The following is a 27,438-nucleotide window of genomic DNA, read 5'->3' as shown; positions in this document are numbered from 1 at the left end:
TGGCCATTCTCGTAGGTAGTTTTAATGTAGTGCTAAAGAGCTGGCTGTGATCATAAGAAAGGGATCAGTCAAGAGACAAAGAAAAAGATGAACAGGGCAGAAACCAATAAATATTCTACAGGGAAAACTTTGCTAGCTTCACATTTGAAAACATTTCCTGAGATTTATAAAGTTTTCCAGACTATTTTGCTAACAACGGTAGGTGCAATGCAGAATTTCATTAGCAAACCCCACATTAATGCTTTGTTACTTCACAGAAGAGGTGTGGAGAAAACAGGTATGATGACAAGTCACTCTCTCTAATGGAATATATATATATATATATTGCAATGTAAAATTAATACATTATAGCAGCGCTTGCGGCACACCTAGATGACAATAGGGCTGTATTCCACTAATGCAACAAAAAATATTCTATATTTCTCCAAGATCCCACTATACTCTTACCTCAAGTCTTAGGGAATCAGACGGCACTTTCGGGCGGCCAGTTCTCAAACGAGTCTATGCGTTTCCGATAATATATATATATATATCTCAGCCCACTTGTTATGACAATATAGCCTGCAGGATGCATTAGAACACATGCCCACGGAAGGACAGCACAAAGTCAAGATTGTCGTTTATGGCGGAGTTGATGCACCAAGCACTGTTGGTTTGAGCAAGCCAAAACCATTAAAATGCATTTTTCACACTGCAACCTCGGAACGAGGGCCAACTCTTTTTCGATAAAGCCTGAAAATATAGATTTGCTTAAACCTGAATATGGTATTCATTTTCAGAGTGATGCAGATGGCACATCCCTTTTTTGCTATGGATGGGACATTTCATAATAAAATATTTCTTTTATTCGATTTGCGAGTCCAGCTTTAAAACTTTAGGGCTGTGGACATGTGGAAATAGACAATTTCAAAAACAAATCTGTCCAGTTTGTAAACCAATGCCTACTGGGTCCGTTAGCGCGGACCTGGTCCACAAATCTTTTTGTATGAGAATTTCTGTATTACAACCATTTAGAATGATGTCTGAATTTACACGCCAAATTCACAAACCACATTATGCGACTACTTACTCCAGACATAAGACTTGATTACTCATGAAATCTACGGGTATGCTTACTTGCAGATGAATATTTTGAGAATGTAGTTTGTGAATAAGCAGGTATTACTGCTGGACATTTAGGAGCAAGCCACAACCAAATTCTGGGTGAAGTTAGTCTGTAAACCCAGGAATAATCTATACCCAATCATAGCTAAGAACATTTCTCACAAAAAGGCTATGAAAATTCAGCCCTCTAGCTGCAAGTTCTTAATCTACACTCACTTTTTATATGGCCAGCATGTAGGGAATCCAATGGAGAGAACGTTATTGATCAACTTTAAAAATACCACCAAGAGATCAAAATGAAGCAACCATTCTTTTCAGCATTAACCGACTTAATGATTGTTTTACTATGCTGTGCAGGTAGAGATAATCACCGATATTTCTCAGCTTTCAAAATACCCATAAGACAAATAGGTACATATCTTTTCATATCTTGTAATTTTAAGATTTCTCAGCCTGAGGGCAATATCAGCTGGCAGTTAAATACAGAGAACGTTCTATTAAACAGAACATTAGACAATACATCAAGCTTAAGTGCTGTCAGCCTTCTAGACATCATTCCTGTGGCTGAAATCAAAATGTTAAAAAAGCTATGCCAGATGGTTGAAGTCAATCATACTTCCAGAGCAGTGTTGATATTGCATGAAATACTAACTCCACCCAAGTGAAATATCATGCAATTCTCTCAGGTTAAGGGCTGCTCTTAGAAATAAAATATGAAGCGTCATGGGGCAAACATCCCTAAAATGCTCATGCAGAGAGCGGACAAAAGAACAGTAAACAACTTGGCTAAGTATTTGGACTCAAAAAAGGTATTCTGACATCAGCATTGGAATCCATTAGCCATACCACCTGTGAAGTACAGGATTTAATGAGCATGGGATTTAAATTATCCACTCCTATTTGGTCATTAAATCAGAGCAGGAAGAAAGCCTTGCAGCGCATGACGGCGATTTCAAGCTACTTCTTGTAAGGTCCGTTTACTTTCATCTGCCTAAGCCGGGAACACCCTCCACCTCCGCAAACTCGCTGAACCACTTCAGGAAGGGACTCAAGACCTGGCTCTTCAACGGATACCTGCAGCACAGCGCCTGGATACCCCCTCAGAGTGATTGGCCGCGCTATATAAATACTACTGAATTGATTGGTCTGTGAACACACATGAAACATTGAAGACATTCTAGAAGTGGAGACCTAGATCAATGTTCTGATCTGGACTTAAAAAGCACTACAATTCACAGAAATAGTTATAACATTCAATAAAAACAAAATATTAATACATTACACGAAAGTAATACTGCACAACCTCCGAGGACACACCTATGTGTATAAACTCATTTTGAGAAAATGCTTGTATCTTTCTTTTCGATATTGTTCTATTTGTGTGTGAGAAACCATGTTTGTTGCATGAATATGTATCGTGCTAAAAATAGTATTAGCCACTCGTGATATCATTTTGTACTGATGCATGGAGAATTGCTCCTGGTCGACCTGTGAAATCTTGATACAATGGGAATGGCAATAGAAGGCAGGAGGCAAGCGATTCAGGAAAAAAGGAAGGCTAAACTCCTCTCCTAAGGGAAAGGGCAGAGGACTAAGCCCTTCTTCTCAAACAGGTGATTCCACTCTGTTGTACTCCTTAAATCCCACAGATCTAAGAATCAAAAACCATGGGGATGACCAGAACCACTGGGCATGCATAACTATTCGAAATTTGCAAATCAATAAAGGAATGAGAGGGCCAATGGGAAAACATGTGCAAACGTTACTCCAAGGGGGTCTGAAGTCAAAAAAGTTGTGTGCTTGTTTTCTCCAGAACGCTGAACGTTTTGTCACCGTACAACTGTGCTGACAAACCTAGTCTGCTGCAACTGTCTCTTTGAACATTTTTACCCCACACCCTGATCTAGAAAGTAGGTAGAAAATGTAATTTCTTTCCAAAAGCTTACATCAATAACATCATTTCCTACAAGCAAAACTAGTGCATGTGTTCATTCCTGTGTGTTAAAAGAAAACATTGCAATGGTAAAGTTAGTGTAGAATAACTCTCTTGCTCTCCACATGGCTGAAAATCCTGTAGCAATTTGCCTTCAGCTTCAGACTGTTTGAAAGATGGGACCTAGCGGACTCAGACTCGACATAGATGCAGAGATGAGTGGGACATAAAGGAAAACAATGCATCTGTCCAGAGTAAGGAGATTTCTACTTGAAGTTTACCCTACAACCACAACTCTGGCAGGGGCCCAAAAGTGATAATGTACACTTATTCTCTTTCAGTGCCGCAACAGATGAATTTAACTATGACATACCCTGATATCAGGGTGGGAAGACTTTTCGACGCAGATGCCGTGCAGCGGTGGCGTTGAGGGTAGCGAAATGAAAACTGTGACGTGTCGCAAACGTCCACAGCAGATGGAAAGCCCTTCCTATTCAGAGATGCTATTTGTGCCAGCACCAGAGAACTTTACTTTGTTCACCTATGGTGGAGTTAACACCATATGCATTGCCAGCTTATGACACCCTGGAGCGAAGAGGATTTCTAGAGAAACAAATACACTGGTATCTCCTCAAAGAAACCACAACAGTTGTCTAACCTAGAAACCACAACAGTTATTTTAACCTTGGTGAGCAACCATAAAGCGCCAAACTCAAGCTGAAAGAGGACAAATTGTACTGGCATATCGGATTCTTGTTGGCATATAAATAGCTGTGCAAAATATTTATTCTTCAAGTACATGGTCAAGGGCCAACCTTAATCAGAATGCCAGTTAGCGTATCAGTCAGAGTAATTTGGTCAGGCCCTTCAACATCTATATGCTACAGTTTAATATAGCAAAGTAGACTTAATACACACATAGAAAGGGATTCTACAAACGTTTTCCTGTAGATGGAGTTTGTTTTAACTCCTGTACAAAGGATAAGAATTTAAATGAACGAGTCTCTGCTTCTTCTGAGTGTTAACACTATGCAAGATTGTGTTTGGGGAGTGATGGGAAGGTGGACAGATTGAAGTGATATGATAGAACCTTCATCTTAAGGAAGTCTGAACTTAGCGTTGAATCTTATAGCACACTACCCTAAAACTGCAATTCTTTTGCCAAATTAAGGTGTGACGTTCCAAAGCGCTGAGAGGACTTGGCTTTTGGAAGTTCTAATCATCAACCCATTAGTAAATAGATCAAACTTTTCATATCCAGTCACCTGAAGAAACTATGGCTGCCACAGGCCTAGTGAGGCGAACCCTTAGGTTCCTGGCTGAGGAGCCTGTTCCAGCAGTTCTGAAGACTCCCGGAAACGCAAGGGGTGTGGGTACCATTGAAGCACATAACATAGGGTTCCAATGTAGATAAAGGAGGTCTAGCCATGCCTGATTTTCCCGATAATACCTTTAAATTCACCGCATACACATTTTAAACAGGGGTTTCCTCCGAATCACTCAAAAGTGAAAACAATTCTCTGATATTGAAGCAACAGGGCAAGAATCGTATGCCTCTGTACAAATTACGGAATTAATAACATTCAATAATCCACAGTTGTAGATTGTGGTCTCCTCTAATGAGAAATGGCAGTGCAAGCACAGGCCCAGATTGCAGTGCAATATTTGTCCGATCACCTTAAACACAAATAGGAGCCAATCTAAGAAAAAGTGTGCAGGTGGGTGGGGATGGTAACTAGGCGCATGTTCCTAGGCTGTCAAAGCGTTTCCTCTTTAAGTAGCATACAAATATTGAGGTCAAGAAGGCCAAGCTAAAACCTGAATATAAGAGCCAGAAAACAGGATTACCTGTATATTTTTTAATTTTGCTTTTGCTCTTGTCTAAGGATTTAAAAAATCCAGTTTCGTCATTAATCTAAATATAATAGCAATTGTAAACTGTGAAGTAAAGCAGTAATTACATTACAATGTGGGATTGGCCAAAATGAATTTCTATTAGCCAACATTAAACATACATTTTTTTGAAAGTCGTAAAGATAGCTATGTTGGAGATGAATGGGTAATAAACTACGTTTCTGAAATGAATGATTAGCCAAAATGAATGTGTATTCATCAACGTTAAACCAGCATTTGTTTTAAAGTATAAAAGTCGAAAAGATGGCTTTGAATGAGAAATAAACGATGTTTCTGAAACGAATGTGTGATTTATACAGAATATAATATTCCATGGGGAAATTGAAATACGTTTCAAAACAACAAACTACAACGTTTGCTAAAAATCACTGCACGATCTTTTTTTCTCGAAATGCAAGTTGTACGAACAGCAGCAAAACACAAAAAACAAGTAGCAATAAATCAACATTTTTTTTTATAAAAATTCCATTTGTGCAAAAACAACTACAAATAGGATCTTTTACATTAGGTTAATTTGGAGAGAGGTGTTTCAACGTATGGAAGTCAAAAATGTATAGTATTTATGTTTGCTTATTTACAAACTGCTACATTTTTAGACAGCAAGAAAAATAACATCTTCTCCAGTGTTTAAAAATGTAAAACACAATTGGAGATGGAAGTAAACTGTTGAAAGATGAACCTTTTGTGCTTATGCCCATTGTGTCCCCACAACATAGTCTTCACGATACATCTCTGGATATCCAACCACTTTCTGTTAGAAAATTTAAAATCCTTTTCTTAAGAACTTTGTCCAAATAACTAGGAAGGCGACTTTTAGATGGTATACCTTGTCTTTTTTGAAGATGGTCCTTAATAATTATAGTTTTTACAGTCAAGTAGCGAGCAGGACTGAGGTTCAAAGTACTGCAAAGCACCTTTTCTCTATCTGACAACAATTCAAAACCAGTCAAATTTTCAATGGAGGAAAATTCTCCATCTTTGCCCTCTTCCTTCCCTCTTTTGGAATTGGCCAAGCTTTTGTTTTCCTTCCTCTTTTCTCGTTTATGCCTGGCAGCTTCATACTCTGCAGACTCCTCCATCTTAGTGATTCCATTCCTTCGATAACGCTGCAGTTCACGGATCTTTGTTCGAAGCATGCGCTCCTTATGAACATTCTCAAAGAAATCTTCAATCTCTTTTGAGGACATAAACTGATAAAGAGGTCGCAATTTTAACCTAAGCTCCTTCTCCTCTTTTGAAATTTTACGTTTTGCAGGCTTTTCCTTGTCCTTCTTATCCTTCCCCAAAAAGGCAGGAACCAAATTATAATCCCTGGCGATGCACTTTCGTCTTTGCCTCTCTTTTAGTTTCCTGACATACATGTCCACGTGGGCCCGTTTTAATTCTATTTCAACATCATCGTCATCATAGTTCACAGAAAGTCCACTGATAAGAGTCTCTGCTTCATTATCGTACTCAATTTCATAGTCATCCCGAAGTGGCATATAAGCTAACTGCTGCTGCTCAGTGACAGTTATGTCTAAAGGAAGCAGAGGTAAGGTCAAGCTGGGGGAAAGAGGACCACCACTAGGACATGTGTGGTCAGTCACCCGGTTAGGGATAGTATCAGGAATGCAGGCTTTCCCTAGATTCCCATGGATGTACATGCTTACATAATGGTCCATTACTTCTTGTGGAGTTCGTGAGGCACCGACGTGGGCTGCCATATCCTCCTATAACAAAGAGAGGACAAAGAAGGTGTATATCAGCACAAACATTTGGCACCAATGAACAGAAACATTTGATCCATGCATTTACTCTGAACTGCTTTTTAGAATAGCCCAAGGACAGGAAAAAAATATTTGGTGACATCATTTTGATACCATGTAGCATGCTTATGCATAGTTTCACGACCCCTTACACATTGTTCACATACAGATCTGAAAAGAAGCTGAAATACGATGAATACTAGCCCTACTACAGCGGTTTACAACCAGGGCATTCTGGTAGAGCACGGCCTCTCCCTCCAAGCCCTGGCCATTACTACCTCAAAAAAAGTCTTTTTTTATATTTATGGCTGCTGCAAGGTATTTTTCTAAAAGTATTTAAGTGCACTTTTATAACACAAACCAATCTGAAAAGTGACGATGCACTTACATAGACTATTCCAAAAAGGTCTTTCACTATTTGGCTATGCAATTTAGGTCTCCCTTGCACATTTCCAATACATAATTCTTCTACAGGAGTACAGAACTCAGACTGTGATTTGATGGAACTAAAAGATTACATTGTGCTTTCCAGTTTAAATAAATTAGCACTAGGTGCAACCCACCGAACAGAAAGGACTCTTCTCCTAAAAGCAAGAACTGGCCAGAACGTTCTTTGACCACGCCTTTTAGCATTCTTGTTTCTTTTTCAGAGCTCCACGCCATTTCTATGGGTATGGGTACTGTGGTCTGCCATGAAGTCCGATTCCATCCTTGTTTGATTTGTTCCACCAACAAGGATGCAGCAGACCTCTTATTGTCAGGAAGCAGGTGGTTTAATCAAAGAGGTTTGACAGTAGCAGGTCAGCCGACATACATCCAACCCCCATAAGAAAGTACCTCGGCTTCCAGAATACAGTGTACACTCATGTTCCTGGTTGTTCCCTTCTTTACCCTCAGAAAGAACGCTCCCCCATCTTTCTCCCTGTCCAGTGGTGTGCCCTTTTAAGTGTAGACTTCCACTTTCTAACCGCACTTGCCCAGGAGCATCAGCCTCTTTCCCTTCAGTGGAATATCACAGGATCATGACATGTTCACATGGACAAACCGACCAAACACCACATGTCTGTTCCAAACTCCCAGGTAATGTCCCATCTAACCCTTTTTTTCAGATCCACAGACTTGCTAGTCCAAGGTGGGGAATGCTGGGGTACACTCAAACCTCCCTGTCTTGGTGATCTGAACACTACTTCAAGTTCAGACTGTTTTGTCCATTCCCAAATGTATGCAGGACAGAAACTAGCAGGCAGACAATAGGTCTCAAATTAAACGAAGCGGGAGACTCTGAAACAAGTACAGTGTAGGGCCGCAATCCTACCCCCCCACCCCCCACCGACCCCCCACCCCCACTACTCAAGACAGCATCTGTTTCCTTCAGGACTACTGAGGTTTTAGCAGAGTGTAAAAAGATGAAGATTTCAGCTGCATATATAAGTAAATTCAGGGTCAGTCTGCTCTCAATATGCCTGCCGCCGACCAGCAGAACAATGTATGTGTAGGCTTTGTAACAACGCTGTCCCTCCAGTCACAATCAGACCCCTCTGACCAGATTTCCTGGATATTAGACTAGTCCCTGATCTTCGCTTAAAAACAAAATGTCTCCAGGACAAAAGCAATGAGGAGTAAGAGGCAGCAAACCTGCCTCATCTCTCTCCATATCTCCAATGGACCCATTTGCCACCTGTTCAACTAAATCATTGCCTTTGAGCAAAGCTAGGTGGCCTGAACCCATTTATGAAGAGCCGCCGGAATCCCACAGACTCAAACACTTGTCATAAAACCCCAGGCAAGTTGGTCAAATGCCTTTGCAGCATCAAGGCAGAGCACAACAGCCTCCCTCTCTGCCTGCCTAGCATTATCTAGCAAATGCTTTACTTTCTACTTGTTTTCATTTATGCCACACACTTTAATGAAGCCTATATAGGCAGCATGGATTGGATAGGGCAGAATGTCCCCTAACGTAATAGCCATGATTCTTATGAACACTTTCATGTCCTTATCAATAAAGATATTTGACAGAAGTACTTGCAAAATGTGGGGCTGCATACCTGTCTTTGGTATAATGGATATCGTCTTTTCAGTCATAGCCAGGGCCCAACTTTCTGTGTAACAAAATACTTAAAAGACCGCTGTCATCAACTCCAACAAGTGGGAGCAAAAGTCTCATAGAAAGTCACTGTGGAGCCATCTAGGTATAGAGCTATTGGAGCACAGATAGCCCAAAGCAACTTTTTCTTAGCAATGAGGGCTTCAAGAAACTCAGCATTCGCTTAGTCAAACTTGGTTAAATTGGTGGAGCCTATATACTGCTGCTGCACAAGTGGCTTTGTATGAACAGCAGTATTCAGTTTATTATAAAACAAATAAAAGCCTTTAAGAGTTCACTCTTCGGTCACCGGAGACACCCCTTCATCATATTTTGCTGCTGTTCCAAAGCTGAGCATTTGGAGAACTAACAGCAGTGTATGCTTTAATTTGCTTGTGAACAGTTTCTACCACAATCAGGTCCCTGAGTGATCAGTCATTCTGTCTTCAGTTCCCCTTTCCCTTTACCCCTACACCGCCTTGCCTCTCATCCTCCCCTCAAAAGGCCAGCTCTGTCACTGTGCCCGTTATGGGACAGTGATCCAAGTGCATCTGCCTGCTTTGGTCAACTAAGTCAAAAAAGGAAGCAATTTGACCATCTGTTAACAAGTAGTGTATCCGGGTGTATGCAGAAGTGCTGCTGACAAATGTAAAATCTGTGAAAAGCAGACTGTAGTGTCTTCACATGTTAATTAGCACTAATTCTTGCAGTCACTGTCTACCCTCCTTTGAGATTGCCAGAGTCCTCCATGCCTTTGTTGAATCTGGTCTTACTCCAGGCTCATAACTAAGTTCATGCCCCCTTATGCTTAAGGGTCCTACTGTAAAGGCCACCATCTCCTGAATGGTCCTACGCAGCAAAGACTCTTGCCCTCGGTCGGGGGCACAGACGGAGGACAGTTATTGGCTGACCATCCCACTGACAACTACCTAACAGCATTCCATATAAGTTGTCGAACCTATAACTTCTGGTTTACGTATTCCCACACAAGATCATTTTTTTCTGTTGAGAAGCACTGATGATGAAACATAAGAGTACTCATGTAGGAAAGCGCTCTTTCTCTGCATGGTTATCCCCGTTTTTGCCTGATATCTGATACAATTCGACTTGATGTGCCCCGGGTACTTGCCAATCAGGTTCCCAGGGTCGGTGTTCTTTCCCAAAACTGTACCTTTGTATCCACAATTGGCACATCCCTGGCCGCAGACAAGCCCCTTGTAAAAGGTACCAAGGAAGGCCACTGAGGGCTGCAGCACCTATTATGCCACCCTTAGAGGCACGGCACATTAAACCACATACTCTGCCAAAGGCAGTCTGCATGTTTTGGTACAGAGAAAAGTGAAGAGTTGACATGGCACACACCCCTGCATGTCATGCCTGCAATCCACTGCCTACGGCCTAGGTACGTCTCCCCATTAGCGGGGTGCACTAGTACGAAGGCCAGTGTACCGAGGCATGAGCCCTGTACCCCTACAGTTTCCAAGTCCATTCATAGACATTGTAGGTATAGTAAACCCATAAAGAAAATGTGGTCTGGGAGTTGGTCACTACGAACTCCACAGCTCCATAAAAGCTTTACTAAAAACTGGAAAGTTTAGTAGCAAGCTTTTCAGTACATTAAACTCACATTGTTGCCAGTGTGGGTTTTAATGTAAAACGCACTTAGAGCGCATCTTAGAGATGCCCCCTGAAAATGGACTAGCCATGGTGTGGTTACTTAGTGGCTGCCTGCAACTGCCACCACCAGACAGGTTTCTAGACCCCTGGGTAAAGGCCTCCAATCTCTGGGTCCAGAAACAAAGCCCATCCTGGGCAGAGGTGTCATGCCTCCTCCCCCAGGATGAGCTGCGCCCACAAAAGGGGACGCTTTAAAGGCTTACTGCCTTTGAAGGCTATCCCTGCCTTTTGCTTCCCCCAGCAACTAGCTCCCACCAATTCTGACCCCCACTTGGGCTGGAGAATTGGTGGCAAAATCGAAGCTAGGAAGAGGTGTGCCCACTGTTGCCAACCCCACCTCTCAGGTGGGTAAAGCGAGGTGAAACACAAATATCAGTCCCCTCCATCTTGAAGACTGGATGGTAGGGGGTAGGTAAGGAAGTGGCCCATCAAATAAAATAAATAGGTTCCAACCTACATACCCCTTAAATGCCCCTAAATGTAGTATTTAGGGGAGACCCTGATACTTGCCTCTCAGATTTGAGGAAGAAAGAAGAAGGTCCGAAGATCCGTGCTGACCCAAAAAGAACCCGAGGACTCCACTGGCTTGGCCCCAGCCCTACACGCCTGTCCAAACCACGACCTGCCTACAGCGAGGAAGAGGTCCCCCCATTGATTCTAAGTTGGGATCCCCCCCGCCACCCCACAGGCTTCTAAACTAAACCTGCCGCCTTTACTTGAAGGGTCCCCCCCCCTCCGACCGCAACCGAAGGCGGTAAGACAACTGTTCCCTTGACCAAAGCGATCCAGGAAGTCTGACCGCCTTTGTATGACTGATGCCAACAGCGACCGATCTCGGCCTAAGTAAACCAACGCCTTCCCGGTCTTGAGTAGTCTAACCGACGATCTCCAAACATCTGCCCAAATCCCCAAACGCCTTTTCAGTCGTGGGTCGCCTCCAAGAAGTCCCCCCAACAGAGCCTGCAGCTTCCTGAAACCAACGGTCTCCCCTGAGAAGCCCAAGGACCCTGACGTCCGCATTACCTCTTTCACCTGGCCACCTTGGTGACGCTGGCGCTTCAGTTCCTGTGTTAGTCGTTGGCCCCTGTAGTGTCGACTGGAACCATAGCAACTTGGCTCCCCCACCCAAGTGACCTGCTTGCCAGCAGATCCCACCCAAAGGCCCCCTTAGCCCACTGGCTAATGTTGGGCCCCGCACTCTGCACCCGGCCACTGGTGGTGCAACTAGAGTGTCCACCTAGACCTTGGGGAACCTTGGTCCTAACCCCGAAACCTCAACCTATTAAGTAAAAGACTTACCTCCAAGTTCGATAACCACTTTTCCTCCCACAAGCACCCATAGTAGGAAATGTTGGGTCTAGAAAGTGTTCTATATAGAACTGGTAATATATGGGGGAAAGTAAGCACCATTGTAAAGTGAACCGGAAGTTATCAAAGAGTACTTACTGTGCAATTCCAAGTATTCTGAAATGCGATATCAACCTGTAACTCTTACAATTACAAAAACAACTGCAACTCGAACCCAAACTGTGATTCCCAGGATCAGATGAGATGAGTCAGGTGAGAGCCTGTGATCAAGCATCTGCCATTTTTGTGTGCACGGCCAAACCCTTTAAATTGTGTTTAAGTATATTTTTCCAATAATTATTCTCCTCTTCATTTTTCCATTATTGGAGTCATTGTACTGCTTTCTTTTTAAGTAACCTACTTTGGCAATATTAACCTGCTTTTCAAAATGTATTATTATTTTGATGTTTGTGTTCATGTAGATCAAGCCAAACTACCAAGGTAAGCTGCTGATTTCTCAAAGAAACTCTTTTACTTTTAGGATGTGTCCACTACTACCGGACCCAGGTGATGGAGCGGAAATCAACAACGAAAAAAGAAAACAAGCATTTGCAATGTAATAGAGCTCGCATTTACGAGAGTTTAAGCTATTGTGATTTACAATGGCATTAGCTCAATCTCTTGTAAATGAGAGACCTATTTCACTTCAAAGAAGCGGCCGCCAATGTCTGGGGCTGCATGAAAGCGAACGCCTGCATGGCGAGGAAAGCACATTGTGCCTGCAGTAGAAGAAATCCATGAAAGAAAAAAAAGAGTGCTTACAGACTAAATAAGACATATTGTGTTACAACAGAAGTAAAAGGGCCAGACGCCAGGGGAGGTTACAAATGCAGACAAGGATGTACCAAGGAGGGACTAACCTACCTAATAACTCGCAAGCCAGGGTTTATGAAGGACAAGGACACAAGACATTGACAAATATGGGCGGAGAGTGGGCGGGGCTTCCAATCCATACTCCAATACTGCATGCGCTGCAAAGACTCGACCAAAAAAAGATTGAGGGAATGCTTCAATTAATATGAGCCACTAGCAATTGCTGTGGCTCCATTCCAGTCCACCCTTTTTTGCGGATTATGTTTTTCTACGCAAAGATCAGGTATATGGAAATCAGGCTTAATCCTCCTCCAATAGGAACAGTTCAACCAGAACTGTTGGATCACTTCTCTCTGCAAACAGAAACTCAAGCAAACTCAAAGCCGTTTTGGGGTTTGTGTGCCTCCTTATAGAAGGTGACCTTTGGGTCCTAGACATGGAAGACGTGAATGGGTTTCGTAGTGACCAAAAGATGCCCAGGGGCTTTATTCAGAAGTATAGATGTTCCACAGTTCCATTCTGGGTGAAGGATGTCCCGAGTGCAACAGACTGGGGAGAAGGAATGAGTGGAGCGAATGACTACAAAGGAAGGTAGTGTTGCCCCAGGCAAGTGGAATGGCACAGTGGAGTTCTAGATGGCACAACCAGAGCTCCAGACTGAGAGCAAGTGCAGCCGCAGAAGGCGCAGGTAGAGTTCCAGCCTGGAAGACGGCTATGAATGGCGCGCCAGACTGGGAGAAGACATTTCTAGTTGCACTACCTGGTTAGCACTGCTAGGACTAGGCCTTGGAGGAGAGGAGGACAAAGGTTATGTTATATGTTTATTTGTAGCGCGCGCTGTTAGTCGAAACTGTCCTGGCGCGATGAAAAAGGTCATGGTGTCAGCTAGAGCAAGGGAAAGCTTACATAGTCTGCATAAATAAGTGGGTTTTTAGCAATTTTTTAAAGCTAGCAAGATTTGACGAGTGTCTTAAGGCCTCAGGTAGGTTGTTCCACAGCTGAGCTGCACGAACCGTCAGAGACTGCCCCCCCAGTCGAACTTTCTTGAATCTGGGAATAACCACATGTCTGAGGAAGGCAGATCGCAGCTGGCGGGTTGGCTGGTAGAAAGCAAATCTGTGCTTAAGATAGGAGGGGCAAGGGCCATGTAGGGCTTTAAATACAAGGACCAGGGCCTTAAAGCGCACTCTTTGGGCCACTGGTAGCCAGTGGAGCTCTCTAAGTTGTTTGCGAACGCTGAGTCTCCTAGGGATATTAAAGAGGAGCCTCACCGTCGCGTTCTGGACTACCTGTAATTTCCGGATCAAAAAATCCGGAATGCCGGTGTAGAGGGCATTTGCGTAGTCCAGTCGAGAGAGCACAAGTGCTCTAGCTACCGCTTCCTTAGCCACTTGGGGGAGAAGGGGGATGAACTTCCGGAGAATAGATAGGGTGCCAAAACAAGTACCCGCCAGTCTCGAAATTTGATCGCGGAAGCACAAGTCTGCTCCGAACCAAACACCCAAATTCTTTGCCACCCCACAATCGCCACTAGGGCACGATGATCCAATGGGCCAGATGGATTCCCTAAAGTCTGCTGGGAATTGGCCATACAATAGAATTTCAGATTTGTCCTCATTGCATTTGAGGCCTGCCTGAGCAAGCCAGGCAAATACAGAGGACAAACATTGGCGGACACCCACTGGATTAAGGTTATCCTTATTCCATGTGAAGAGAAGAAGGTGATCTTACAAATACCATACAAGCAACACAATAAATTACATGGACAAAACTTTTGTGGATAAAACGGTGTCCGATGTGTGATCACAGGTTGGATTACTTTACGGACGATCCAGGTGTCCGCAGTGAGGTCACTGACCCGCCAACATTGTAATAAAACTAGAGCTGCCGTGTTGGTGGTCCCAGCGCCAATGCTCTTCAATTTTACAGAGCTTATTCCTGCCATTTTCTTTCCTCTGCATCATGATCTTGACAAGTCAGAGAAGGCCCAAGGCCGTTCTACACAGGTGCCCAGGATGTGAAGTGTCTCTTGAGGTATTAAGATGAGCCGTTACATCTTCTCAACTCTCAGACAAGAGGAATTTCCTTTTGGTTCCAAGATCCACTATATGGAGGCCTTGAGGATCGCCCTGTAACTTCACCACGAGATTCTGAAAGAATAACACTCAAATTGTTATTTTTTTTAACCCATAAAGGGGGGGGGTCGCAATGCGGAAAATAAAGAGGCCTTGTCTTACCTTCCGACCCGTTATTAGACCCCTGGGCTGCAGAGGAAGAGTCCGCCTTACCTATGGTTAACCTTTTTGGGACATGCAGCCCATTCCAGCAGGGACAACAGTAAGATGGTGTAACCCGGTCATCCTGTAGGCCACGTGGCCAGCAGCCCCGCCCCCCCCTGCCCTCTGAGGGGTGTCCGAGCGGCCAGATGCTCTGGACGGTCCATCCCTGCAGCAGAAGCCTCTCCCAGCAATTAAAGATCATGTCTGCTACAAGCCCCCTCTGTTCTCCTTGGAGGGGGTCTGGATGGGGGTGGAGGAGTGGGCCGGCTCATGAATCTAGCTCCTGAAGGCAGGAAGCGACAGCACGCTGATTGGAGGGGAGTGGGAACAGGCATGAGGGCTGTTAACTGTCAACGGAGCATGAACCCTAAAGCCAAAGGCAGACTCACGGGGCGATATGGGGGGTCAGAGGTCATTCATCTGGTTCCCTTCACCCGGCTCACCGAGAGGCTGCCCTCGGCCCACATGGGCTGGCTGGGACGCTGTCCTGTATACTCCAGATTCACCTGTAACTCCTCATCTGGAGAACCGGAAGTAGTCATATAATTTATATACAATCCAACCACTCTTGGAATGGGTTCACTTGAAATGGTACATGGTTCGGGCGCCTGCAGTGCGTCGCACACCCGGTGTTGCAAACTTACACGATAGGACAGGCTGGCCCGCATTCCGCAGCTTTATTTGGGCTGCCTGGCCCAATGCAAAAAATATTTTTGTCTTCTTTATTCAGATATCTTGTTGGGCACCACGTTTCGCCTAGAAGTAGTTCCGGCGCACGATCACGGGTTTGCAAGAATTCGCAATTTCTACCTGGTGAGAAGGAAAGCCTGTGCCAGGACCCCTTCATTCCGTTCCACTATCTAAGGCTGACTCGGGTTAGACCAAGCGGGGGCGCGCGCCTCGTATCACAACGTATGTTATGTTAGGTTGTCTTGTAAAGTGCATGGCTACCCCAGCAATGGGGCGCCCCAGCGCTGTAGACCACTGGGGAACCCGTCCTGGCTTTCCCTGTGAGATAATCCCTGCTGGGTATCTCCAAGGTGAAACCAGGAATCCCCGGTGTATGTGGGGGGCCGTTGTGGAGATGAGGCAAGCTAATGCCCAGAGTTGCCGAGTGTGATCCCTGGTTAGAGTAGGCACCGAAGCGAGAATTATCGAGTCCGCTGACCCTGGTCCACGACCCTGCCGCGTCGGGAATTGAACCCTGGTCCCGGGCCGTCCTCTGCTTCCGGGTCTGCTGCCTCTAATCAGTGAGCCACACCACTCCACCTGCGTTCGAATGAGCGTTTCCCTGTAAAAGTCCCATAAAAGTTGAGCGCCTCCGAGGAATGCAAAGCTCCACAAAGTAGCGGACAAACGCTGTGGCATTCCCAGAATGTAGGGCCCGGTCCTTCCTTCGGCCCTGTAGCCAAGCATCGCTCAGGGAATTTGACTCAAACTTGGGAGTGTTAATGCTGGGGATTGCTGACCGTGCAATGTTGGGTGAGCACAGCCCTTTTACCTTGATGGCCACTTTTAGCTTTTGCAGCAAGATTTGTAAATTATTTGTACATTTTATTTATTTTATTTATGTGTAATACTTCTAGCTGAATCTTGCTATCCAATTCCTGTGACGTTTATCGGGGGTCAATGTTTGTAGGGTATAGTTGCTTGGGTTGTCCTTGGGTTTAAAGGTCACGAGAGTTAAATTTCTGTGGCGTCACCATACCGTCAAAGGACATGCAATGCCACCTTGGCCTTCTTGTTTTAGCGTGCGCACATGCACAGATTACTACATGCATTCGAAGGTGTGCTCTGTTAATACCAGGGCTCAAGTCGGGGGTACACGCAGGTACACAGCGTCCCTCCACTCTTTACACAGGGTGGACGCCGTCCCCCCTGCGAAGAAGCTGGGCCCCACATATATATGATGAACGTGTCCCGGTGTTACTTTCAGACACCGGGACACGTTCAGCACGTGACTTCATGAGGTCATTTGCATATTGTCTGTTCCCCCTCCCACCCCCACTTCTTTTATAAGACTTGTGCCCTGGTTAATACAGGAGAAAAGAGCACGCGAGAGAGAAGAGAGAGAGTGGAAAAGGAGCGAGAGAGAGATGAAAAGCGAAAAAGACGAGAGAAGAAAAGCAGAGACCGAAAAGAAAAGGAGAGAAGAGAGTGTGTGTGTGTGGTGAGAGAGAGTGAGAGAGAGATGGGTTGTGTGTGTGTGTGTGTGTGTGTGTGTGTGTGTGTGAGTGAGAGAGATATATATCCTTCAATCAGAAATTGTGAATTCATAACGGAGTTTTAATCATGCCTTTGACTGGGTTGAGTGGGAGGGGGCGAGACCCATAAGTGCGAGGGAGTCTCCTGACCCCTCCGGTCCAGCAATGTCGCCGGCGAAAGATTTGTCAGTCTTTCCTGCTTTTAATTTCCTCTTGTCACGTACCCCCGCCAGGCAGCTGGGCGGAGGGTGGGTTCCCTCTGCACAGTCCTTTTCCTGACATTTCCTTTCTATAAACATTGAAGCACAGGTGGGCGATACCATGTTGAAAGAGGGTGGCGGTACTTATTGTAGTTATTTATTTTACAAATTAAGTATTGGCCTTGACGTGTCAGCGTACGTTTTAAAGCAAGGTCCCTGAAACTACAAGAAGTATCTGAGCAGAGGCTGGGGTGAGGGGGTCCCAGAAGAGGCAGCTGGTGCTGACAGCTATCGACGCCGAGCCCGCCTTTGGACTCAGGTGCCGAAGACACTTCCTGTCACAGAAGCTTCTGAAGAGTGGAGCTGCAGGAAATAGAACTGGCTGCGCCCGTTTGAAGTCCACTGCTAATGGGGCACCCTAGGAACGGATCCCAACTGAAGGAAGTCTGGGGGTCTTCAGAGGGTAAACGGCAGGGTGGCACTACAGCCTGTCAGTGCCAATTAGCAGTGGTGGGGGGAAAAATGCCATGGAGCTAATGCGAGCTAGAGAGATGGCCCTAGGTGCACGGCTTATTGTATCTAAAGACACAGCAATATCTGAGGCGCAGTGGGACCCTTGTGCCACTGCACCATCGACCGATACGTACGCCCCCCTCCCCCCCAAGAGGAGGTGACAGAAGGAGCAGAGAAAGCCAGGCAGAGGCAGGCCGCGTGCAAGGCCTGTCAGGGAGCCCGGCTACCTGCAGAGGGTCAAAGACACAATTTACAAGAAGTGTGGGCAGGGGCTCAAAGAAGGGCCATGCTGGATTAACATCAGTCAAGTGAGAAAAAAGGGAGAATTGAAAGAATTGGGCAATGGGAGAGAAATAGCACAAATGGAGAGATGAGCAAGAAGAACCAAACAGCAGAGAAAGCGATCGCTTTCATTTTCGCGATCGCTTCAAAAACAAATAAGCCAGTGAGTGGTGCACTCGCGCCACTGCAAGCCATGGCCTATTGGTGTCTATTTCGCGCACCAAGCGCGTAATAGACACCAATAGGCCATGGGCGGAGCAATGCGCCTGGCTCTGGCCAATTGCGTGCAGTCTTTTATAAAAAGGACGCACGCTAAGGCCAATTGCGTAGCACAAAAGGAATCGCACACGCACAAGCGTGTGCAATTCCTAGGGCAGCTTGATTTCCCAGTTTTTCAGCTACAAAATGTCTCTCGCTGCACAGTGCACTGCTAGGCGCGAGACCTAAAAACACTTACCTTTAACGGCCAGCTGCCGCCTCTCCTCTGTCCTCCATCTTCCTTCTTCCTGCAGTCCTGGCAGGCAGCAGGAAGCACCGGGCTACCAAGCTCCCCTGGGCCAATCACAAAGTTGCAATGAAGCGTTGTGATTGGTCTGAGTGCCGTGGTTCGGTGTACAGAGGGGGAATTGGAGGCTTTGCATATCCCTCACCAGGCTCTGTAATGCAGCCTGGAGGTAAAGATGCAAAGTGCGAGGGACAGTTTGGCTGGCCAAACAGTTGTACACACTTAGAGAGTTGGCTTTACCTGTGTGGGAGCTCAGTCATAACTAATATAAAGATAGAGGACTCTCTGGTCCTTGAAATCTAACAATCTGTTTCCTAAAGCAAGACTAAAAGAAATTCCTAACCCCCCGGAGGATGCAAAAATGCCCTGTTCCCCTCAAAAATATTTTCTGAATTATTTTATGCAATTTAGAATACAATCTTGTTTTTGTGCCTAAAACATATAGCTTCAAAGCAACAGCTTTTGGTGTGATAGCTAAAACCTGAGTTTTCTCAGGTGTTAATGGAAAACAGTGTGAAGACGTTTTCCACAATTCAATTCAAAGTTGAACAAGCATTTGCAATGCATCGGTCTCGCCTTTGGGACCTTATATGTTAGTGGACTTATCTATTCCGGATAACAAATGGCTTCTTCAAAAGAAAATATGTTGTTCTATTTCCTTTTTTAGGAGAAACTACGACTAGAGGCCGAAGTGCCAGCCACCTCTGCCACTTATACCAAATCCCTTTGTAATAGCAAATTTAATACAAATAAATACGAACTTGCACTTGGTTTCCTCGCTACTTGGTTACATTTATAAAGCACCTTGTGGCTAAATGAAGCTTCGGAACACTTTAAAATGTATGTCTGGTGCGACTGGGATAAGTACAAGGAAAGCAGGGTGCTGAGCAGCTAAGAACCGAATGTGCGTTTGTGCAAGGAGACTTTCAGCAGCTTTATTTATTTAAGAGGCCTCATTACGAAATAATATAAACTCGGATAAATCTCCAGAGAGAATGTGTCCTTGCATAGGTAACTGGTGCCTGTGTAAAGCGCTCCAATAGTTTGCACTATATACAACTGCCCATAATCACAGACTATTGAGCCAGTGCCGAGAGGTGAATGCAAAGGTGTGGCTTAATGGCCAGAGCTGCCGACTTTGGCACAGGTGAACCAGGTTTGAGGTTCAGCATCTGGTTTTGGCATTGGTTCAACATTATGTAAATATGGATGCAATGATAAACAGCAAAATGCAAGTCGGGCGGCACACTAAACACAGGTTTTTCGCTTATGTGTTTTTAATCCACGCCCTTAATTACATTGGCCAAGCCATTTTGAGAGACACCCCACCCCCCCAGTTTTTTTCATCCCACTTAACGCCCTGGGTAAGTATATTGTAAGCCTATGCATATTACGTGAAAAGAAAAACTACAAGTCCCAGCATGCATTCTGCTGCTAGATGAAAACCCAGAACAGCTATCAGGAACAGAATGATAAATTCTGTTTCCCTACATTCACTCCCCCCCCCCCCCACCGGTTTCCACAAATGTGAAAAATGGGCGCAAACATATACATAATATATACTTTTTGTTGGTTAGCATTAATTTTTACTGTTAACACAACACATGTAGAAGAGATGACAAAACTGTGGTAATCTGGAAAACCACAGAAACAAGTGCTGGGAGGGGCAGCGCCTGGTATGAAGCTGCGATGGCGCTCAAAGGGCAGGCGTGAGTACTCTGTTAGGAAGCTCACGCCGCAGCAGGACCTGAGCTGTGAGGGGTAGAGTCTGCATGACACCTCTCAGGAAGCGCGTGCAGCTAACCCTGCAGTGCACCTGTTATTTACTGTGAGGTCTCCTCTGCATGGGGCCACAAGGCAGATGGCAGCAAGCCTACACTACTGCAGCTTTCAGGGAAAAGGGAATGGCGCTGACTGCAGCCAGATATTCCCAGCTGCCAGCACTGGGCTCCGGAGGGCAGTTGTGGGTGGCTGGGGCACAGGAGCTCAGTTTGTTTGAGTCTGCAGGGTAACTGTTTTCTTTCACAAATTCTTAGTCCATCAGGGAAAGGCTTGTCCGTAGTATCTTGCTCAATAACAAATTTGAAAATAAAAGCATCTCAGCGTGGAAATGTTAACGGATAGGCGCATACAGAAGCTGTGGACATGTTGATGTAAACATGACAGTAGTGGCGTCAAGGGAGAGCCGAAAGCCCGGACTCCTGGGTTTGTTTCATAGGTCTTGTTTATGCCATTTAAATGCCTTGTGTATGCCGATGCAGGCTACGGGAAAACGTGCCAGGGCTAGTAAGAAATGTAAACAGCTCATCGGCAGTGGGAGAATCGGAGACCCCAGAATACGACCAGGCAAGTGAAGTTCACACCAGCAGCTATTAGCAGCTTGAAACTCTATGCATATGGACATGGCGCTAGTACAGGGCCACGAGTGATGTCCGTACTCAATGGTCTTGGAGAATAGTGGCTACTTCACACACAAAGATATTTTAAAGCGTTTCAGATACCATACAGCAATGGTGATTGTTCCTCAGAGAGCTTCGGGGACCGGGCAACCACCCATGTAGGCCGGTCAATAGCACACGTCGACTGACAAGCCCGCGTGCTGTAAATATATTTGGATCAATGCTGCTGTCGCCTTTAGACCAAGGGAGCTCTGCCCCTTTTAACACCGGCCAAGCAGAGCAGCCCCTCATTTACATCATGGTTAACGGAAGAGGTATTCAATGTGTGCCGGCGCATACACGTCCAATCGGTCGCCACAGCTGGCTTACTTCCTTGCCTGAATCTTTTTCGCCACCGGAGGGTATATATTGGGTCCTTGAAAGCCCGCAGCTGTCTGCAAAAGTTTGTGTTTTCCATTTACCCTAACACTGCTGTCAAACCAGTGATATGGAGCAATTTCTGGATGATTGCAGAAGGGCTTTAACGCTTCGTGAGCACACTGAAAGACATCCACCACGCATGCGTTAGATAGCTGTGTGTATTGCGCATGTGTTCTGGACAGGTCAGGCAAAATATAGTGCAAATTCACCCACCAATCACATGACAAACTAGTATTGAAAATGCAATAGGTCTCGTATTTACGTGAGACCTATTGCATTTTCAACTGAAGTGCGGGCATCAAAGAAGGCACGAGCAGGTGGGGTGGTGGTTGTGGTCCAAGAAGTTACGGACTATGGGAGGGAACGGGGAGAGGCAGGGAAACAAAGCGGTTTTTAAAGTAAAGGGGCTGATAGCCTCGGAAGAACAAAAATGACGACATGGCCGTTAGGAGGCGGGTCTAACAAGCCAAAAACCAATCACAATGCAGAATTGATGATTGAATCCAATCAAAAATATGGCTGGAAAGTGGGAGGAGCTTCCCCCACTATAGTGTATACTGCATGTCTCGCAAAGTAAGCAGCGCATGGCGCTGAAAAGCTATGAAAGACCTATAAAGGACATCATTGCTGTACTGTATACTTGTGAATTTTAGTGCAAATCTTTCTACAAAGCAGAGTGATGCATGAAGGTCAGAAGCTGGAGTTGGATAACTGAAAAAGTACATAAAAGGTGACTGGTTACTGTGAAGAGTGGAATGATGGTAGGTAAATCTCACAGAACTGCCATGCAGCCAGATGAATGACTGAAGAGAGGGGCTTTCAGTTTCTTATAGAAGTGAAGAAAGAATGGAACACAGTGGATGTTATGTGTATCTCTATATCGCACTATCACCCGTGAGGGCACCCTTGCACTAAGCAGGTATGAGTGCCTAGCACTCCCAGGGGCAGGTTGTTAATTGAAAAGCCAGGTCTTCAACTTCTTGCTGAATTTCTAGAAAAGAGGAGGAGGCTCTGATTTGGAGTGGAAGGCTGGTTCACACTTTGGCAGTGATGTAAGATAACGCCCGTCCTTCTGATCTAGTTCTGTGTAAACGTGGGATGTGTGTGAGCAGTCATGAAAACTAGAGGTTCCTGGTGCATTGATGGAATGAGATGCCACTATTCAGTTAGGTGGGTTTAAGTTGTGTAGTGCTTTGAATGTGTGTGAGGAGCTTGAAATAAGTGCATTTGTGGATTGGTGAGCCAGTGGAGCTCCCAGAGGTGTGGAATGATGAGAGCTGTGTGGGAGGTTGAGGGTGAGTCTCGCAGCAGAGTTCTGGATGGTTTGTATTCTTTTGGTGAGATGTGTGGTGATTCTGGCACAGAGGAGGTCCCCATAGTCAAAGTTACTGGCGATCAGGGTGTGTCAGTTTTCTAGTGTTGCTTGGGAGCTATTTGAAGAGGATCTTCTGGATGGGAAAGCAGGATGCAGTCAATGATGAATCAGCAGTTTCTGGCATGGTTTCAAGTTCAGCTGGCCACCAGTTGGAGTCCTATGGCGAGTTGATTTTGCCGAAGATCACTACTTCTTTCTTGTCTTCCCTAAGCCCGAGACAGATTACTTTCATTCAGTTAGAGACTTTGGTTATAGCCAGAGAAGTTGTTTCTTGTGTTGAGGGTCTAGTCTGAGAGGGAGAGTATGAGTTGGCTGTCACCCGCATAAGAGAGGATGTAGATGTGGGCGCATATGACGTTGGCCAGAGGGACCATGTATATGCGTTGAAGAGGGTGGGGCTGAGCAATGAACCTTGAGGCACTTCACAGGTGAGTTTGAGGGCATCCAAGGAGTAAGGTGCCAGGTTGACAGCTTATATTCTATCTGTGAAGAAGGAGCAGAGCCTAGAATGGGTCCCTGGATGTCAATCTTGAGCAGATGCCTGATGAGGATGGGGTGTGAGACTGTGTCAAATGCTGCTGAGATGTTCAGGAGAACGAGGGCTGCAGTGTCTACTCTGTCAAGGATCCAGTGGATGTCATCTGTAGTGGCAATGAGTGCTGTTTCATTACTTTGTCCAGTAGCATCGCAGAGCTGGTGGTTGTTGCGATGATTGGCGAGCGTTTCTATAAGATCTGGAGCTGGTCTGGTGTTTCATATCCTAGAAACTTAGTTTGAGAATAGTTGGCACATTCATTTTCTTCTTCCTACACTTTCTAATTTGCAGTCTAGAGACGCAGGATGTTATAAGTGAGCTATCAAAAACCTTAATCTTAGTGTCCAGGAGCTGCGTATTATCAGATTTGACTGTCTTATACATGGTGCAGTAAGTAATGATTGTGATGTGGGCAGACAATGGGAGGCAGTTAAACTGTCTGAAGTCAGGTGTGATCCTGAGATGTAGTGCAGTTGCATGGAAGGTACTCTTCTGTGACTAATACGCTTCCCAAGAACCTGCTAACAGAAAAGAAAACTAACCTCCACTGAGATGGGAATGGACCAGAGCCCAGACAGCAGTTCCAAGATCTATCTTCTGTAAGAAGGAATTCACTGTGTAGCAGGACTAATCGATGCCAGGTAGCAGTCTCTGCTATGTGTGCTGCAATAGGCTTGAAATTGTAAGTCTGTGTCAATATTAAAGTATATGGACTTGGACTAGTGGACATTGAGGAGGGAAGCCATGCCAAGATGCATATTTAACAGCCACCCTTGTACCGCTTTACAGGCATGGACTTTACACACATTTTAAGTAAGTGGTAAGTGAACATGGAAAGTTTAAGAAAAGGGAATGCCTTCAAAGAAGGAGAGAATGTGGACCTGTGCAGGGGCTGTTAATCTGGTGTGTTGGAAAAATGGTGTATAAAGAGTGGTTGAGGCCAAGAATTAGAGAATGGAAGAATAGAAGTACATTGGATAGGAGGTGTCAACTGGGTACATGATAAAGAATCTAGTAGCGGGTAAAAGATGGATTGCGCTGTCAAGGAATAAGGGAGTAGGGGGAAGTTTGAAGCGTAATGTAGGATATGAAATACTGGAAATGTCAGTAAGCGGGATGACTAAACTGGATCTACTGAGTGGGAATTTTAGATGAAGTAGGGTAATGTCAATGCTTAGAGATATACAAATGTGTATAGGGTGTGATGAATGGTAGAGTATAGGCAGATGTCAGTGTTTGGGGAGGTACGAAAGGCAAAATGTTGCTGGACAGGAGGGGAGTCGGTGTTGCCAGTGGTTTGGGATGCCTGTTGCTGGACTCAGTGGAGGGTGCGTTCCATGGAATGTCGTTTGCTGAGGGATGGTTTTATCTTTGGGATTACCAGGAAGTTACGGTTGTAGTAAGTAGGAAAGGAAGAGAGGTTGCTGGTTAATGGCAACAGTCTACAGAGTGGGGGGTAAGAGTGTAATAATGGGATGATCGAGCCCCCACTCACCCAGTTTCCAAAGCCAAACTGCTCAATGGCATCCAGCAACAGCTGCTCCTCGCGGCTGGTCCAGCCCCCTTCGGCCTCTGGGCCCCAGAGGGTAAAGCGGCCACCGTCCACCAGCTGATACCCATGCCAGCGCCGGTGGCTTCCTATCTCGGCGCCGGCGGAGAAACATTCCGGGCAAAGCTCCATGTCCTGGCATTCTGTGCATCGCAACCGGAGACTCGTCACCTCCGCCAGGCAATACACACAATACTTCTTGCCCAGGTCGGCCATGGCGCTGCCGCTGGGCCCGGCCTGCCGCCGCCGCTCCCACGGCCCACACTCACAACTCAGAACACGGCGGTGAAAGCTGGGTAGGCGGAGCCTCGCGGCGAGCCTTCCGAAGGGCGTGGCCTCGTAGGGGCGTGGCCTCGTGGCGTAACAGCGGAGGAGGCGAGCATGAAAACGAGACTTTAGAAGACAATGGAGGCGGGGCTTGCCGCGAGACCACGAGCCGGTGAGAGACACGAGCCTCACTGGTAGGCGGGGGTCGAATGAGAGTGGGAGACGGCTTCCGGGAAGGCGGGGCCTAGCGAGAAGGCCGGTTTCAAACAAACTTCTAAGGAGGCCACTCTTAACTATAACATATTTCAAAGGTCGGAGCCTCACGGCAAAACTTCAAAGAGGCGAGGGTAGCAGTCCAGTAGCTAGTGTCGAGTGGCTGTTTTTCTTTTGGACGTAGAGGATCTTAAGAAGAATGAAAGTCAAGATTATCGGATCTGACGAAAGTGATGGTTTCACCCCCAGCAATACTGCTCTTTTCTCCCAGTGGTGTGATTTCACACATATTTTGACTTTGTCAATGCGTTCATGGTTTTGTCATAGTTTTTCCAAACTTTATTGTGAAGCTGCTGGGCTTTAATGAACAAGAAAATGGCTATAAGCAAAAATATCTTTTGGTCTAATAAAAAAAAGCACCAACCTCTGTTCTTCATGGCACAGAAGAGGAGTGCTTTCTATGTGGATCTGTTCCCTGCGAAGGGCAGAATAAGTTTGCTAGCATTCGCGCCAAGAATTTTCAATTCTATTAAGAACATGGAAGCGAGGATTATGCCTTCTCTTTCTTTACTACAAGTTAACAGGAGCCAATCAGAACGTTTTACATTAAAGTTAAAAAAAAGACATTTCCCAGAATGCTTAATGTAACAACCACAACGACTAGTCCTATAAATGACTCTCTCCACAAGAATACTTCCTCTTTCTTTGCCCAACGAGCAATGTCCAAGATTTAATTGTCCATTTTTCAAGCCACACTTAGAACTTTGGTAAACAGCAACCAAGAACATTGTAGAAGGAACTGCAGGTTCCAGTGATGTAGAACGTAGCATACGTCTTCCAAGACGACCTCAGCGATTGGCTACTCGCCTTTCTGCTCTGCACCTGTAATAGAAACCGTACTCGTAATAACTGAAATAAACCAGTGCTCAAGGGCCAGGGTAATGAGACATCTCCTCCTCTGTGGTCACTCAAAACCTGTTCTAAGGTATCTTTCCATCCATCGGGTTTGGTTCCTGCCTTATTATGGGGACAATGGCTGGGCTTTTGTATAAATGAAAGGTATCTATACATTGAGTTTTAGTTGTCTGCCAGATGTGCCTGACCAGCGCAACGCCAGTTTATGCCTAGTCACTGCGGAAACATTCCATTTCTAATATAATGCAAGTTCCTGTCGTAAAAAAATTGCACCATACTCTGTTTTACAGCAGGATGTACTTAGGGATGACCTATTTAATATTTAAAATCAGGTTTTCCTACCTGTCAGAAGTGGGATTTTGACAATTTTGTGCTGTAGGGTTCAAACTGTTGCTGTCAGGGTACATACAGTAGGTCTAAAGGCCACGTTTTCACTAACACTATAGTGGATGGCACGCTAGGTGCTGCAGTCAACAGATGACACTTAACTTTCCAAGCCAGGGACGTTTTTCCGCACCATATACTTTATTTTATTTATTTATTTTAAAAGTTTTATATAGCGCTAGCTTGACCCGTAGGTATCAGAGCGCTTTACATATACACTGTAAAAAAACAGACGGAAATTGCATTACATAGTAGGCAGGCAGTAAGGAAGCAAGCCAGGGATACAAAAATACAGCATGAAAAATAAGGTGGTTAACACAGTCCAGTCACCAACTATCCTTGAATGTCAAGAGAGAGGAGTAAACTCGGATATTGAAGTCTAGGTTAGTTGACGTTGGTCAGGAAAGTATTTGTTAAGGAGATAGAGTTTCAGGTCCCTTTTGAAACAGGAGAAGGAGGGGTTGCATCTGAGGACTCTACGGAGAGTGTTCCACATCCTGGGATCGTTGCCAGAAAACGATTGGTATTGTGTGGTTTTCTTTTTCAGTTTCGGAGGAATAAGAAGGAATGATTTGGAGCTTCTCAGAGTTCTGGATTGACCTGCACTTACCAGTTTGTTGTTCAGGTAGTTAGGGGCCGGAGAGTGTAGGGTTTTGTGTGTGATGCAGGCTAGCTTGTAAATACACCCCCCTTCCACAGGGCTCGACAAATCCACTTGCTGTTTGCATTTGCGAGGGAGAATTGAGGAGGACGAGCTATTTCTAGGTCCTACTCGCCCT

The 27,438-nt window shown here is 45.3% G+C and overlaps 1 protein-coding gene across 1 annotated transcript; it reads right to left on the bottom strand.

Annotated features, from left to right (window-relative positions):
* TADA2B (transcriptional adaptor 2B) lies at nt 1–25,235 on the bottom strand. Its single transcript, XM_078678517.1, has 2 exons — nt 24,827–25,235; nt 1–6,663 (listed from the first exon to the last, which is right to left on the bottom strand). The coding sequence occupies exons 1-2, from the start codon at nt 25,094–25,096 to the stop codon at nt 5,671–5,673; spliced, it is 1,263 nt and encodes a 420-aa protein (XP_078534643.1). The 5' UTR covers nt 25,097–25,235; the 3' UTR covers nt 1–5,670.
* Between the last annotated feature and the right edge of the window lie 2,203 nt (nt 25,236–27,438).

This window comes from Lissotriton helveticus, chromosome 2_2, assembly GCF_964261635.1.
Source record: "Lissotriton helveticus chromosome 2_2, aLisHel1.1, whole genome shotgun sequence".
Lineage (NCBI taxonomy): Eukaryota > Metazoa > Chordata > Amphibia > Caudata > Salamandridae > Lissotriton > Lissotriton helveticus.
Note: the sequence above shows the minus strand (reverse complement) of the source record. Positions and strands in the feature narration are given on the sequence as shown.